The sequence below is a fragment of the Micromys minutus genome (assembly GCF_963924665.1).
Source record: "Micromys minutus genome assembly, chromosome: 11".
Lineage (NCBI taxonomy): Eukaryota > Metazoa > Chordata > Mammalia > Rodentia > Muridae > Micromys > Micromys minutus.
This window is the reverse complement of record NC_137980.1, coordinates 32,275,041-32,291,942: the sequence shown is the minus strand read 5'-3', so window position 1 is coordinate 32,291,942 and position 16,902 is coordinate 32,275,041. Positions and strand designations below refer to the sequence as shown.

At 39.7% G+C, this 16,902-nt stretch overlaps 1 protein-coding gene across 1 annotated transcript in view; it reads right to left on the bottom strand.

The window, feature by feature from the left end:
• Positions 1 to 16,902, bottom strand: part of ANTXR2 (ANTXR cell adhesion molecule 2) — a 120,803-nt gene that overhangs the window by 95,132 nt on the left and 8,769 nt on the right. The window contains exons 4-7 of the mRNA XM_080924936.1: positions 8,433 to 8,514; positions 7,851 to 7,958; positions 7,645 to 7,713; positions 6,731 to 6,811 (exon numbers count right to left, since the gene is read on the bottom strand). Of these exons, the coding sequence (XP_080781062.1) occupies positions 6,731 to 6,811; positions 7,645 to 7,713; positions 7,851 to 7,958; positions 8,433 to 8,514 (340 nt within the window). The remainder of the gene's footprint in view (positions 1 to 6,730; positions 6,812 to 7,644; positions 7,714 to 7,850; positions 7,959 to 8,432; positions 8,515 to 16,902) is intronic.

The window sequence follows — 16,902 nt, the reverse complement described above, 5'->3', positions numbered from 1 at the left end:
AGCATGGAGTCAAATTGTTACAAGCTACAGTGTCTTCAAAACTTAGGATAACAACATAAGAAATAGCCCAGCACATTATGATTTGAATATCAAATATCCAGTTTGGAAAAAAAATCACGACCTCTCAAAAAATCAATATAAGCCAAAGCAGATTTAAAAGTTCATATATGTTTCTTATTTCCAAATAGCCTCTTCCTTAAAAATGTAACAAATAATTTTAAACGAACAGGATCACCGTATGTTTAAACCACGGCCTAATGTAAAAAGTGTAAGGAATGATCAGTTATAAATACCACTTGCTTGTTTAATAGTAAATCAAGTCTGAACAAAAGCAAATACAGAGTTGGGTATGTAGTTCAAGGATGTTCTCAGTTAAAAAAAAAAAAAAGCAGTAGCATTCTGGCTATAAGACAAATACAGAGTTTCCTAGTTTGCTTTCTACTGCTGTGCTAAGAAAAACTGTAGGAGGAAACCATCGAGGGGGTGGGGTGGGTGGGAGGAGCTTGCTCACCTAGAGTCAGCATCCTAGCTGAAGGGGCTGCCTACAGAGGAGGTAAGGAGTCAGTAAGGAGAGGTATGACTGATCAAGGGGATTCAGCTAGCAATCAGGCCTCTTCTGTAGCAACCAGAACAAACACAGATTAATCATTATCCAAGTGGTACAGACTATGTGTTTGACTTTTCATTACATGTCCAGGGTTACAAGTTCAGTTCCAATTAGAAAGTACAAACAAAACAGACTTTATTGTCATGGTTCCCCCTGTAAGTCTGATTTAAAGAATCTAAAGAATGTCTTCACAAGCCGATACATTTTATCACAGCTTTCTTTTAGGCTGCCAGCTTTTGAAGTTTTAAAGCATGCCAGACAAACAGGGACTATCTGGACCAGTCTTTTTATAAAGAACAAATACTAACACCTAACCCCTTTCCTGTGTTTCCTCGTCTGCTGTAAAGTAGGAAAGGTTTGTGTAATCAATCTGTCTTATTACTCAGGGGTGTGTCCTGCACACCCTCTATCTTTAAACTACATTTCAGAGGGCTCTAACCTATAATCAAGTGAGACCTTCCAACTGTAACCTGTTCTCATGACCAGTCAAAGGCTGTCAGTTGTCTCTGTCTACCCTGCACCAACAGTTTGAGGTTGCCCAGGGACAGATACCCCAAGACAATTCCTGGAATAATGGCTTCATCTAGCTCTGGGCTTATCTGTGCCTACTGTTCTCCAGAGCATAAGAAAGACTTCCAAATAGTGGCCAGATAAAGTTAATTTTAGGATTTTCCTAAAAAGACTCAGACATAATTTTGTCAGAAAAAGACATAAGATTAATCACAATCCAGAAAGTCCCCAAGACTGCAACATGCAGAGACCAAAACCATGGGTTTTCCACGGGCCTTTCTATAGTCTGATGGAGGCATCTTGTCAAATCAAGGTTCAGTTCTTCCCAGATGACTCCAGTTGGTACCAAGTTGACATATAAGTAGCCAACAGAAGGTGCCACAGCATTGTGTTACTGGAAATATTCAAGTCATTTTAAGTCATACATAGTGAAAATTTATTTGTATGGGTTCAAATTTCTACTCATGTAGTACTCAGGAGTCATGGGCTAAAATGCAAAGCATACACATAACATGTAGTTAGAGCTTAAACATTAATGTTAACAAACAGACTGCTGTTCAATTCTGTGTGAATTACCTAGCGCCATGAGTTTAGTTTTCTCACAGACTATCATAAAGCTGCAATTAATTAATTGTTCAGTGTGGATTTAATTTCTAAAAAAAAATTGGAATTCCAACTGCAGCTTTTTTTTAAAGAAAATGTTTAATGTGCATATTAAATGTCAAAGTACAAAAGACTGTTTCATAAAGTGAACACTTTAATTTCTTCATTTTCCTTGTTAGGTAAAGAGAACTTAGGATAAATGTGTTATCTTGTTTAGAGTATCTTTGAACCGCTTAAATGTGTCCAAATATTACAGAGGCCTGTGATGTTTACTGGTTTTTTCCATCTTTCTTTTCTATGGATAATGCCTTCTTTCTCCTGGAGAAATTGTCTCCTCTTGCAAATAGCCTTAGTGAATTTATTGATCATGATAGCCCCCTATTAACCTAAACCTCAAGCCATGCAGATAAAGGTAAATATGTGACCTAAATAATGCTGACATAATATCATGCCTCAATTAAATAGGACGGTGCTCTGATCAGAGACCTCTGATCTTAATGCTGTCAAAACCAGTTACTTTTCAACAGGTTTACTGACCAGCATCCAGAAACTCCATTTCCAGTTTTGAATGAATCTTGTCAATTTGGTTTCGTCTTTCCTAAATCAGAGTTGCTCACACTTTGAGCTTTCCAGCAACTATGACTTTACAAATATCTGTTTCTCCAGGTAAGATGCTCACCACAGTCACTGTGGCTGGTGTCTTGGCAGGATGGTTGCTAGCCTCCAGCTTCTCTGTTTGCCGGGAGAGAAAGAAGTTTGCAGGATCTCCTCTTCCCGTTATAACATAATTTTGAGAACACTCAGATTTCCAAACAAATTAACAGTGAACAGGTTAGTTCCAAATACCAATCGTTATATTCTCTATGAATCAAGTGACTTTTTCAATCTAAGCTGCATAGTTTCCCCTAGAAAACATTTTTGCAATGTTATTTGAATATCCTGTATGGGATCATTCCCTTTACCTTTGGGTCTTTTTCCAAACAAATTGTCATTAATCACAGTCACCCTGCATGTAGCATACTTGAGTTTTGGAGCACAGTTATTCCATGAAGCTAGCTTTTCACTGGATTCATCTCTTTCTGCTTAATCTTTCCAAGTTACTCCTATTGAAAATAAAACTTGTACAAATAATTCCAAGTAGTGAAACATCGTGATCTGATTTTGAAAAGCAAAATCAAGAGAGTTTCCACGAGGCATTTTTATTTTTGCCCTCTCCCTGCTGTGGGTTCTTTCTGTGGGTTTGTTTTTATTATTTTTATCTTTTCTTCCCGAGCAATGGATGATGAGTCACTGACCTCGAACTATGAGGTGTACTCACCCCAGAGTTTTAGTAGCTCAAATAAAATTTCATCTTCAAATGCAAATCTTGCAATCATTTCCTCCTGACGCCAGAAATAATTTTAATGACTATGATTTTTTTATAAATAACCTTAAGTTAAAAGAATCATATGTTTGTGTTTGTGGTCAGTGTGGTAGAAGAAGTAACCAAAGAAGATGGAATGACTCCATTTTAAAATTTTCCAACCTTAACATTTAACTTGTTCTGCAATTTTCTAAGGGACAGCCCCACTTGGATTTTCCTTCTCGGAGTCAGTTGGATTCCTCTCTCTGCTGATCTCTTCTGTTTGGTTAAGTAAATGTCTGCCCACTGTGTATAGAAGTTTTTACTCTGCCTTTAGCTAGTTATACATCTTTGGAGTCAAATGCTAATGAAATATTCCTTTTGACTCTCTTTCTGTTTCTCTAGTCCTATGACCCAGTGATCTCTCATGCTCTAACTTTTACATGATCCCAATCCAACATTTTGCTAGCAATCTAGCCCAGATATCATGAAGACAGCACTGGAAGGGTCCCAATCCCTGAGAGTCCATGCGGCATGAATGAAGTATTACATAACTGAAGGCCCAGACTTACCCTATTCCTCACTTCGTTTTGACCAGGGAAGACGGTGTTCGTGTTTCCAGTACTTCCTTGATTTGGTTTTATTCTGAACCAATCAAGGCTAAATTGAAACCAGCCTCGGAGACTCTGAAAGTCCCTGCATTTGAAGGAGTATATTTTTCTTTATGATACCTGCCTCTAAGTAACAATGAAGCTTCCTCAAAAGAAACTGTGTCCCTTTTGTGAATGTGGGGTCCTGAAATTCTATATAACTTTGAAATAGAAAATTCAGCTCTCGTTATACAGTATGAAACTGAGTCTTGACCCCATGACCTGAAGATTGGCAAGCGGTGTTGGCCAAACAGGTCACACTGGCTATCACACTATCTGGACATCCTTGTCATGACCCTACGTTACTGAATTCGACCCTCATGTAATCATGTCCTGTTATCACCAAGACTTTAACATACACATTGCTGAGCATCTTTCCTTATAGGCTGCCCCACAGACAGACCCATTGCTCCTCCTTTGATGGCTGTAGATTGCTGTTTCCCTGGCTTCCCAAGAAACGTTCTCAACTCCAGCCTCTCTGCTCTCCAAAACACCTAATAATTTAATAAATACAGCTCATTACGTTCATTCCATAGGCACGTTTAAGACTCGGGATTAATCAAGACATGTGACTGATTATGTGACTCCACAGCAGCAGGACAGAGGTTATATCTGCTCCTCCTACTGCAACATCAGACTGTCTACACTCCTCCACCATTTCTCCCAATGACAACTTAGAGAGAAGGTGAGCACAAAACTCCTTCCTAGAAATCACCCCACCCATGACTGTTTGTTCTTCTACTGGAACCTTCATGACCATCCTACAGTTCTCAGGCTCTTACTTCATCTTCCATTTCACTTGTGAAATGAAAGCCATCCCACATCACGTAAATATCTATACTCTGAATCCATGCTTTCTGGCAACATGTATTCTCTAGATCACGGAGCTCAGACCACTCCAGTCATGTGCGTTTTGTTTATAGTTACGGCTACTCCTGCTGTCAGAGCCCAGTTCAAACCCCACCATGGAAAGCTTTCTCTGACACCACACACCTAAACAATCCCATCATCACATCAACGTACACTCCATGCATTGTAGCATCTGACACAAACTGTAATCTTAGTTTCTTCTCCATCTTTGAGGTCACTCAACTCTTCTCCTCTCACTCGTCTGAGAGTCTTAAGTGTTCTTATGTGTTCCTTTGGCTAAGCGTTATTTAAATGTGCTCTATAGTACAATGTCAGCCATTGGTTTGGTAAAGCATAATGAAGGGTATGCTATATTTATTTTAAGTAGAAAACATATATTTCAAATAAGACAGTAATGTGTACTTACACACTTCAAGTGAAAATAGGGTTCTTATACATATTCTTAAAGTCTGAGCAACGTCTGTCCTAAAAGAAGAGATGATGTATTTGTACTGCACCTTATTTCTACAAAGAGAGTCACAACCCCATGCTATCGTGACACAGATAAGTATAGTGAGCCCAGATTGCTTGCAAAGGCCCCAGCTTCTACCTACAGATCGTGCAAGGTTTCCCCAGAGGCCTGTTCCCTCAGCATAACAAAACAGTTGGAGCTACCCTGTGCTGCCCCGGCCTGGAACCCATCAGCACCCTCCAGATGTAACTAACTCAAGGGTCAAATTTTGTGCCTAAAATACATGATTCTTTCTAATTCCCCTGCTGAGTCCTTCAACATAACTCAAGCTAACATCAACCGAGAACTGCGCTGTACTTAAATCACATTCTAAAGTTTCCCTGGAGGGAAAAATAACTGTATTTCAATCCCATAACAATCGTTTTGGAAAGCTGGGCTGTCATCCTGAAGATTCGGAATCAATCTTCATGTGCATAGAACAACAGAAATAAAAATCAAAGACAGCAATCCAGAAAGATCTTTATGCGAACACCCTTAAGCACAATAAAATTCTATTAAAAAATACACACCACTGACCGGTTTATTGGGAATCAATTATTCATCCCTCGCCTTGGATTTTAAAATTTTATATCATATTGTTATTTACCCTGAACTTGGCCATAAAACCTAACTATTTTTCACACTGCAATTTTTCCCCAAAAAACAAAACTAATAATCTACTAAAAATCCTGTAATGACTTAATCTCTGTTTCATACCACGTTTACATTTTGGTTGTCCACTAGATATGACTGAACCGAATTATGTCTTCTCTAAAAACTCCATTAGTTCTTGTAAAGCCTTCACACTACTAAAACTCAAGTCCACAAATCTCACCCTGTCTATCTGGGGAGAATGATCTTCAAGGGGAAATTTAAAAATGCCAGAGCCAAATGTTGGAAGTGAGGTACTTCTCCCTTTATAAGTGCCTAAAGATTAAAGGAAAGGATTTTGCTTAGAGAATATATATTCACTTGCAGTTTAGGGTGATGTTTATCAAATATCATAAATACTTAATAGCAACTGTTCCTAGTGCTTCTAGCAAAAGGCAGTAAAAGGGAACATAAACCTCTACAGCAAAAGCCAGAGCTCTGCTCCAAATTTCATTCCTCGCCTTCCCCGCCAGACCTTGCTCAGGAGAGCCCAGAGTCTAACAGTCACCAGGGAGGATGCTGCTGAATCCCAAACAGAGATATTATGTGCCCTGGGGAAACTATTAATCATTTAAATGGAAGGAACAACTATCGTCAGAGCCTGAGCCACCAGATCGAGTTGCCTGTCTAATCAGCGAACAAGTTAGGAGGAGGCCGTCACCACGCATTCCAATCGATTTTTTTTTTTTTAATTTCACATTTCTCCTATAAAGCTTGGAGAAATGCTAAAGGTAAAAGATGGTTAACTCCACACTGAAAGGGTAGCGATGTCAGAGGCAATTTCTAAAAATCGTCAACCAAAAGCCCCAGCCCAGGACTACAAAGTACATTAGGAAGTCAGTGGCGATTCTCGCCAACAAAGAAATCCAGGCTCTTCCTCCTGCTGGCAACAAAGTTCACTCTTCTTTTGTTAAATCCTGTCCACCTGCTCCACTTTCGAAAATTGCTCAGACGGCTTAAAACATGGGTCAAGTCATCAGCCCTCTGGAGTTCAGAGGCATACTTACGGAGTTGATGATCCCTTTAAGAGCTTGAAATCCACCTTTGACGGGAAAAACCTGGTCCTTGGAATCAGCAATTTTTTCCAGCTTTAGAAAGAAGATGCAAACTTAAGGGGAAGCTGAGGTACATCGCTCTTTTTTATTTAAACTCACAGTGATGACATTTATCCAAAAACGTACTACCCATAATTCATTCATTCTCTCTTATAGTAATTGTGTTAATGATCATTCATACACACACACACACACACACACACACACACATACAAATATACACACAAGACAGTGTTATACAACTATGCATTATAATTAAAACTCATGATGAGGAGACCAATTTCCCTCCAGAAATGCTACTGTGAAATGAACAAAAGTCACTGGCTATAAAGCCAAAGTAGCACAGATGTTGCAGTCCAACAGCTGGAGAGTCTGGAATTTAAACCATTCACTCATATATTTTTGGTTGTGAGCCTAGCCTTTAATGGCTGAGCCATCTCTCCAGCCCTGTCATTCACTCATACAAAAAAATGTAAAGGTAAAATGATTTATAAGAAAGCCTTGTGATAAAAAAATAGACTTGTATGAAAAATCTTAAAGATTTCTAAATGGACTCTTCAAATTCCTACCCAAGGAAAAAATTTCAAATCAAATAATTCTAGATAAAAGTATCATTACTGTTTCATCACTCATTAAGGAAAAAAGATAGTCACATGGTATTAAGCTAAGCATTTATCTTCTTTTAAGATCCTCATCAAATATATATTCAAGAAGCCTATTTTGAGTTTGAGTTTAATTTTCCGTTTCAGGACAGCTCAGAACACAATTTTCGTGCAAAATCTCCCATAAGGGACAGCAAAAGTGTTCATTTTAGCACCTTTAGGGCATGTGAATGCGTTCCAGTCTGCAGGTATGTCCTAACTCACCTGAGCTTGTTCAAAATCAAGGACCCCAACACAGTAAACACTAGCGCCAAGGGACCTGGACTTCTTTGCCTATGAAGAAACAAAAATAGAGAGACTGAGGGATGGGGGAGGGAGGGCACAGGGGCTGGAGGAGGAGATTCAGTAAGCTACATGTGCACACAGCAGTGTAACCGTGGGTCTGCTGACAACCTCAGCTTAGCACTCACCTCGTTCTCGGCGTATGAGGGTACCAGGCCGTCCAGCTTGCCGTCCGTCAGAGCAATTATGATACTGGAGGTTTTTAAGCCTCCTGCATTTTGAATCTGTTCGTTTGCCTGGAAAAATGAAAAATTAATTATACAACTGACAATTTCATTTTCACTTTTAACCAGCACTCTCTGTGGAGCTGAGTGTGTAGGTCTGACAAAATAAAGATATTAAGGGCTACAATATAATACAGATATATTCATATGAGTTAATTTACAAAACCTGGCATTGCTGTTAGACTTTGTATTAAGAATATGTGTGTACTTATACAAAAGAGTCACTACACCTGGTTCCTGTGAAACAGATTCTTATACCTATGGTTGATTAACCTGAAACTAACACTAGAGGGAAACCAGCTCATTAGGAGACAAGGTGCAAAAAGAACTTTGATTATCAACATGCAGAAAATGGTGTTTTCTGCCAGTCTCATGTCTAGGATGGACTGAATCACTGGAAAAACAGACATAGCCATGAAAAGGGATGTTTTCCTTATGTGATCAGAAACCACTGTCTCCCCTCATTCTAATTGTCCAAGAACTTACGAGCTTCAGTCCTTCATGGATATATGTCTCTCCGACTGGCTTAACAGCTTTCAGATCCTCTAGTCCTTGGGCGATTTTGTACCTGAAGAGGAGATTGAGCAAAGACCATACGGAACGATTTGTGAATAACTCAAGTCTCCACCAGTAAGAAACAAATCAAAGGATGTGGCCCTTGAGTTCACACACTCCTCATACTTTCTATCATGTTAATAGGCATGCGGTCACTTATGGATTTTAACCATGTAATCGTTAAGGTCGTGGAATCAAAGCGCATCATACAGTGGTGAGCCACGAACCACTGATAACACCTGTCCACTATGCCTCCTCTCATACAAACACAAAAAGGGAAGTTCCTCAGCCTCCCTACTGGTCACACTCACTCCACCTCCTCCAAAGGGAGCACTGCCTTACAGACACTTACACACTAGTAATCGCCCGTCCTCATAGAGAAGAAAATGTTCTCCTTCAGTCTCACCAGGTCTCACATCTCAGGACTTCACTGTTTGGGCACATATTCACACACTCAGGCTCCTGAATATTCTTTTGAATATAGTAGAAACTTAATAGAGATTTGACTAATGAATGAATGAGTGAGTGAATGAATGGGGTGGATGGGTGAATAAAGCAATGGATAGGTGGATGGGTAGTAAAAAGATAGCTGTGTGGATGGTCAAGAGGACAGTGCACTCTTGTTAGAAATAATGTGGATGAGATAAGTCCTTCTCCTCCTCCGTCACCTCCTCTTCCCCCTCATGGTCGTCTTCTTTGTAGACACAGTCTCACTATGCAGCCTTGGCTGACCTAGAATTCACGGTGTAGACCAGGCTAGCAAACTCAGAGAGACCCACATGCTTCTGCCTCTGTTGTGCTAGGATTAAAGGAAAAAATTCCTACTGGGCACCTGGGCAGCACTAATTCTCTCTGGAAGGGTGGGAGAGGCTGCTGGGACTGGGGTCGTGCTGATAATAGACTGGAACCAGTAACAGTGATGGTCAATTTACTGGGCCAATACTACAGATGAACAAATCTGCATTATCTGGGGCTGAAGAGTGCCCAGAAATAAACTCTGAACTCCTTTCACTCTTAAGTGTACATACATAGAGACAGACAGACAGATCTACATTTGGTATCAGCAAGGAATTAAGTAAAGAATTAATTGTTAGAGTTCCTTTCTCTTTTGCCCAGGAGCCTCTCCCTGGCTAAGCATGTGGCTTGGACTCCTTAACTCTTTGTGAACCAGAGAGAAAAGAAAGAAAATAAACTAAAATTCTTTACATAGATAATAAATATGCATACACACTCATACACACACGCATCCTGGTTGGACCTGACCATCTGTCTCAACCAACTCCACAAGTATTTATGCATGCTTACATGTATAGACATATACCTATACATGTATATAGAGAGACAAACAGACATATACATATATACATTTGGTGGATGGGACTGAGCCCCAAATACCATACAGATACATTTGGGGAATGGATGGATGTGGCAGAGGCCCCAAAGTCTTATTTAATTTCATTCTCCTACCTTGTTAAAGACAAACTTCTTAGAAAATACCTCATAGATAAAATGTTACACAAAGGGGGACTTCCAGAAGGATGTTGATATTAAGCTCAAAGCAGTGTTTCATTCTATAAGCTCATTGCAAGTTCAGGGCAACAGTTTGCTTTATCATGGCCTTGCTTTATCACAGTGCACACCTGTGGCTTCGTCCTTGGACCCAACCGAGAATGAATGTTTTTCCTTGATCACAACTTTGTCCCAAGCCCATTTCTCTTTTTAGTGTAATTATAAAATCTCACTGTATTTCTTATTATGCAGCCTTTAAAATTTTATGAGGAAAGGGAAGATTCTATTCTTGATTGTAACTTTATTATATCTTTTTGGCAAAATAACTAAAACCATCTCAAAACTTTTTTCTTAAAATTACTTGAATCAAATCAGAAAAGCTATAAAATCATTAATTCACCTAAGCAGTATTAATTCATGAAAGTAGTTTTCTGTTTTGATCTGCAGGAAATCTGCTCAACAGGGTGAGCTAATGCCCAGGAATTCTTGAGCTATATAATAAAAACAGGAAAAGTATGTCAGCTGCAAAAGGCAATCCTGAGATGAAGTCTCCTGGGACCTTGCCTCTCAGAGCTCACCCACTGTAGACCATGCAACAGTGCTGACCCCCCCCCCCAGAAAAATCACCTTAGCCTTAGCCTCTCCTTGATGGCTCCTGACAGACCACCATCTCTGGCAAAGAGTCTTCCATCAGAACTGATTTATTGTACTAGTGGAAAATATCTAAATGGAGTATGTGTTTAGAAAGTTTTTTAAAAAAGCTATTTCATATGAATGAGTAAAGGAAACCCACATTTTAGGGTTTAAAGTATTTGTGTATCAAAATCTCTTTTTGAATAAAAACTAATAATCCTAAGAAATAAAATATTGTTACAAAAATAATCCAAGATATATTCATTTGTTTGAGTATATTTTGTTTATTTTTGCATTTGGTGGGTTTGTTTGTTATGCCCCTTAGGTTGGCCTTGAACTCTGTACCCTCCCCTGTCTTAAGTTCCTGAGTACTGGGATCACAAACGTGTCAACGATACCTAGTTTACGTGTTAATTTAATCCTTTTGTTTTGCTTTGCTTTTGTTCTTTGAGACAGGGTTTCTCTGTGTAGCACTGGCCATCCTAGAACTCACTCTGTAGACATTACTGTCCCCAAACTCACAGACTTGCCTCTGCCTCCCAGCAACACCCAGCATGAAATGTTAATTTTAAAGGTTCAGAGAAAATCTTTGTTTTAAAAAAAATTTTTAACTCCTAATTTTTGAGTTAAATAACAAGGACACATGTTCCACCTTGTTCATAGCAGCTAACCATTGGACTGAACACGGGAACCCAAATGAGGGAGCTAGAGAAAAAACTGAAGGAGCTGAAAGGTTTGCAACCACATAGGAAGAACAACATTATCAATCAACCAAACCCTACAAAACTCCCATGGACTAAAACACCAACCATTGAGCACACATGGAGAGACCCATGGCTCCAGTAGCAAATGTAGCAGAGGATGGTATTGTCTGGCATCAATGGAAGGAGAGGCTTTTGGTACAGTGAAGGCACGTTTTCCCAGTGTAGGGGAATGCCAAGGTGCTGAGGTAAAGAGGGTGATTGAAAGAGGGAGCACCTTCAGGGAAACAAGTGGATGGGGAGGGGGATGGGACCTGGGAATGGGGGAAGGAGGTAACATTTGAAATGTAAATATAGAGAATATCCAATAAAATAATTTTTAAAAAGTTAACTCTTAATTTTTAATAGAAGCAAAAAGATGCTTTAAATGTAAATTTGAAACTATCAACAGAATTAATATCTTTTAAAGAACAGTAGTGTCCATATCACTAGAAATGACAGACAAAATAGTTGGATTATAAAAATAGTGTCATCCTAATATCAAAGATGATTGTTGAGTCTCACAAAGAATTCCACGTGAACATTGTATGTATGCCCTTGTTTGTAACGCGTGGTTATAATGCATAAAATTAATAGAAAATATATTTAAATGTTTCAATAAGCTATGCACCAGTTTTTCATACATTTCAAAAGTAACTAATTGATTATATTTTAATAGCACCAATGCTTGACTTAAGAAACCACCTACTCAAAGCCTTTAGCTGATTTTACTACACTCTAGCTTCTATCCATATCTGTATTCGAATTTTGCTACGATTAAACTTGTCTCTCATATCGCTCTACCTAACTAGTTAACTCAATGTTAAGTCTCAGTGAGAGCAGGTTTGGTATAGCTGCCCCTGTCTTCTGTTGCTGACGTAATCATCTGTTCTGAACCTGCTACTTACTGTAATACCTCCTGCAAAATACATGCCTAATAAGATTTCAGTCTTCCCTAGGCAATCATCATAGTTCCACGGACGGCACAATAAATGCCATACTGTATCAGCTTGTTTTGTGTAAATATTTATATTTGAGATCTATGGAAACAACTTGAAACTGATTTTGTCTGAGTAGAGATAAATATCAAATACTTGGTATTTTCCCCGAAATGAGTGGCAGTGTGTCCTCAAGCATTAATGTTTGCTGTCAAAAGGCAGAGAGACAACTGATGTGCAAGCTTACACAAACAGGATCTGTGTGGTAAAAATAGCCTTCCCATTGCGTCAGGCCCACCCACCACCGCATGTAAGAGCCTAAAGCATGAGCAAGGCAAAGTAGAAGGGACCCAATAGTGTGGGATTCAGTCTTGTCCGGCCACTGCTAGTCAATAGGGTAACAGAGAACCTATCAGGGGTTCTAGCTTTAATGTGCCTCCCACACACATGCTCCTCCATACTGCACGGTGGTCCATCATGTTTGTGTTGCAAGACATGGAGGTAAAGTCCTCCTTGCCCAGAGCCAGTGACACGGGCACACATGGGGTGGGTGTGGGCCACCTACAACAGTAAGTACAAGCTGTCAGTCTCTTTAGAGAAACTGGAACCCAGGCCAAGACAGGCCAGATAACAAGGGCCTTCGAACATGTAAATGATCTGAGTCTCTCATTCAGCAGCTGAGAAGTAAAGGATGTTATAGATGAAGGACAGAAGTCCCACACTCAGACTGCGGGACATGAGGGAAGAAATCCAGGGTAGGAAATGGTGGGGCTGCGATGAGAAGCCCACATTCATGTCATCTTGAAAGCCCCATTTCATTGGGTTTTTGCTGTCACCCTGTGTCAGCTTCTAGGAAGGGTAATACTGAAACCACATCAGTATTTGTTTGAAGCTGTTGCCCAGGAAACTACTAGCATCTGAAAGCCCATGAGGCCCCACAGCTGAGGTCACCTTTGAGCACTTGCTAAGTGCTTCCTCCTTTCTGCTTTGTGGAACTCTGTCAACCCTTTTTCAATTCCAAATATCTATTCCTCTTTCTTCTCGTTTATCAAAATAGTTCTTTTCTCATACAATATACCTTGGTTCATTTTTCCTCCCTCTGGTCCTCCTAGTTCCTGCCAACCTCCTCCTCCGCCCAGATCTACTTTTTTTCTGTCTCTCATTGGAAGAGAAAAGGTTTCTCAGAGCTCTTGTGTTGACTGTTACCTTGCCCAGACTGCCAAGAAGCCTGCAGTAAATGTCTTAGTCAGTCACAAAATTCTGTGAAGTTCTTTTAGCTGCCTACTTATTTAATCTTGTTTTCCAGGATCGAACCTAGTTTTACATGGTTTATTAATGTGATTATGCCCTAAGAAGACTCAAGTATGTATGGAAAGGGACAGGACTAAAATAAATACAAGAGTTTATTAAAAGTCTGTTTGATTTTAATGGAAAACCATGGAGCAAACCCCCATAATCAACTAAAGAAAGATTGAGGGAAGAGACAAAGAGAAGAGAAAGAAAGGGGGATGGAGAGACAGAGAACCTAAACACTGACTCTTACATCAAACTTTGAGGTCTAGCAGGGTCACTCAAATGTCTCTGCTGAGGAGAAAAGAAAGGGGGAAGGCAGGGGAGGGAAAGGCATGGGAGAGAACAGAAGGGGGAGAGGATGGTAGGGGAGAAAAAAAACAGGAGAGAGCAGGGAACTTAAGGGAAAGAATGGGAAAGAGTGCTTCGTATATTATACTAAAAACTTCCTAGCTTACCTAATTTTAACACTGACCATGTTTCTGGAACACTTCTTTGATTACCATATATTACCATTTTATTCTATGGTAGGGTCTGGACCAAACAGGATAATTTCTTAAACCATAGCTAGAGTATCTGGAATGCCATAGATCAAGATGGGCATAGGCTGATAGAACGAACATAAATTAATTTCAAAGCCAAGCTTATTTTCTTATCTGTAAAACATTTTCTTGACAGAGCCTTTATGGGACGAGTGGTGGATAAGTCTTTAAGGGAATTAAGTCACTGAGTCCCAGCTCCTGTTCATCAGTCATTTCTCCATTAGGATGACTCTGTTCACCTAGTTTACTCTTTTCCTGATTACAAGCAGCACTCACAGGAGCAAAGATCAAAAGAGGAAGCAGAGACCGAGGAGGAAGCCCAGACAAAAGAGGAAGCAAGAGAAAAAAAAATGTTAACAGCTGTATCAAAGCTTTGACACGGGGAAGGTACCAGAGAAGAACTATGGCCAGCACCCAATCTCACAAGGCTACAAGAGCAAATTCAACCAACTACAGACTGAATTATTTCTTTAAACTCATGTTTTGAGACACAGTTCATATCCCAACCTGGCCTCAAACTCATGATCCTCCTGCTTTAACCTCCAGGTGCATTAGATCACTTGTAAAAACCCATCTTTACTGGCAAGGTGCTGGCCTCTGTTCCTGCCACTAGCCCTGAAACAACTGATGGTTAGCATAATAGTTACTTGAATAGACATATATGTTCCATGTTGTCAGTAATCTACAGATGGTTGAAGACACTGAGAGGATACTTGTGTGTTACATCCAAATACTGCTGTCTTTTTCAAAGTATTGGAGCATGTGTGGCTTTTGGTGTGTGACAGTGGTACTCAGAGCAATTCTTCCAAACATACTGAGGGCAATTTGTTATGGAAAGCTATCTAATAGGTAGGATTGCCTAGGGGTTAGAGTAAATCAGAGATTAATTTGAAACCCTGGGTCTAACGAGTGGCACATCATATACTCATAAAATTTTCGTAACTTTCCTGAATCGGGTCTCTATACCAATGAAATATAAATAGCAATGTCCATCTGGATTTTTGTTCTCATTAAGACTGGAGATGTTTGACATCACTGGGCAGCACTCAGCATTCAAAACACTGCAAGGGATTAGACACAGTGTCTAACCAGAAAGATCCGGAAGAAGTACAGCCCAAAGCAGAATTCCCATTTTCCCTTTATACTCCTGTGACAGTGTTCTCGAAAATCTGCAAATAACAACTGAGACTGTGGTGACATGACAGGGGAGCTGGTCACTGTGGTTCATCAGAGTCTGCAAACACGCCTGAAACGCTCTCAAACCTTCTATCAGTCCTTCAGGACACACAGATGAAGGATTGTTAAGACTTGTGTAAGTCTGCAAACTACAGATACTATGCACAATGTGTTTCATGCTCCATTGGATAGTAAATATAAAACAATTTCGAAGCGTACAAATTCAGAAATATCTTCTGAAGTTGCAGAACTCTCCAGCAAATATAAAACTCCACAACTCCGCTTGTTACTGTCAGTTTTCACACACTAGCCATGCGTAAGTCCTTGGGAGTTCAAATCTGATGGCATTATCCGAACTGGAGAAGGGAAAGGGAAATGTGCCTATATATTATAACTCAAGGAAAGAAAGAAAGAGTAACAAAAGAAGAATGTGCTGCTGTCAAGAAGGAGCACTTTACACAAAAGGCAAAGAGGAGCAAGAGAAGGGTTAATAACTAATAAGAAAGCAAAAGGGATATTCCACAGGAGTTCCCAGTGACTCTGTCCCAGAGGCACCAAAGCACTGCAAGTCATTGTCATTGCCTTGTCCTGCTTACCATAATTAGATGATAAAACCCTATTGCTGGAGACACCATTCACTTTGGATGTAAGAGACAGAGAAGCCAACCTAGAATTCACCTGGAAACTCTGTCCTAATGGCTACTTTACATCCTGTCAGGGGCTCTTGCAGGCTGCAAGGGGACAAAAGCAAAGAGAGAATGCAAGCTGCCACAGCCCTTCTGGAGCACTCAGTGTTAAATCCTTCCCTAGAGCTTCTCAGGACAGCACCCAGTCGCCTGAACATGGCTAGATAGCTGGGACACTTTGCTCCTTCTGTGGAGCTCCGAACGTGGGCTAAATTCATTAAGTAACACACCAATGCATCCATATATTACAGAGCTTCCCTGTGTACTTGACCCAAGGTCCAGTCTCTAGCAAGGTGCATATGGGCCTCCGAGGTGAATGTGTTCTGTATCTCCATGGTTTTTTCAATCCTTCAGTTCTATTCTGAAACTCATGGCTGCAGAATTATGTAAGATTTTGACATTTAATTCAAGCACTTAAGGACTTCTCTACATTCATCCCTGTTAAATACATGAAGATTGAAATTATGATGTTTATCATATTAAGTCTCCTGCCTATGAGAGTATCACTTACCATTTTCCTGTTATCACCTAGCTTTCTGCTCCATGTGTTTTTTGAATACATACAATACATAAAAATCTCTATCTTTTTTATAAAAAAAATTAAATTCACTTACATTTTCTGCAATTGATTATTTATTTAGTATATCATGCCAATTTTATAGCAGTGTTTTGATTTACCCAACTCTAATATTAGTTGTGTTGCTAATATTAAGTATATAGTACAACAATTAAAATACAATCAACTGATGAGTGTTTGGATATAATTTCTCATTATTAAACATAGTTCGTTAGTGTCCAATGTTTTACTTATATCTGTCTTTGCTAAGTGAGTGCAAAAACTGGACTCTCTTACTTGAAACTTGCTACTTTTATAGATACTGACAATT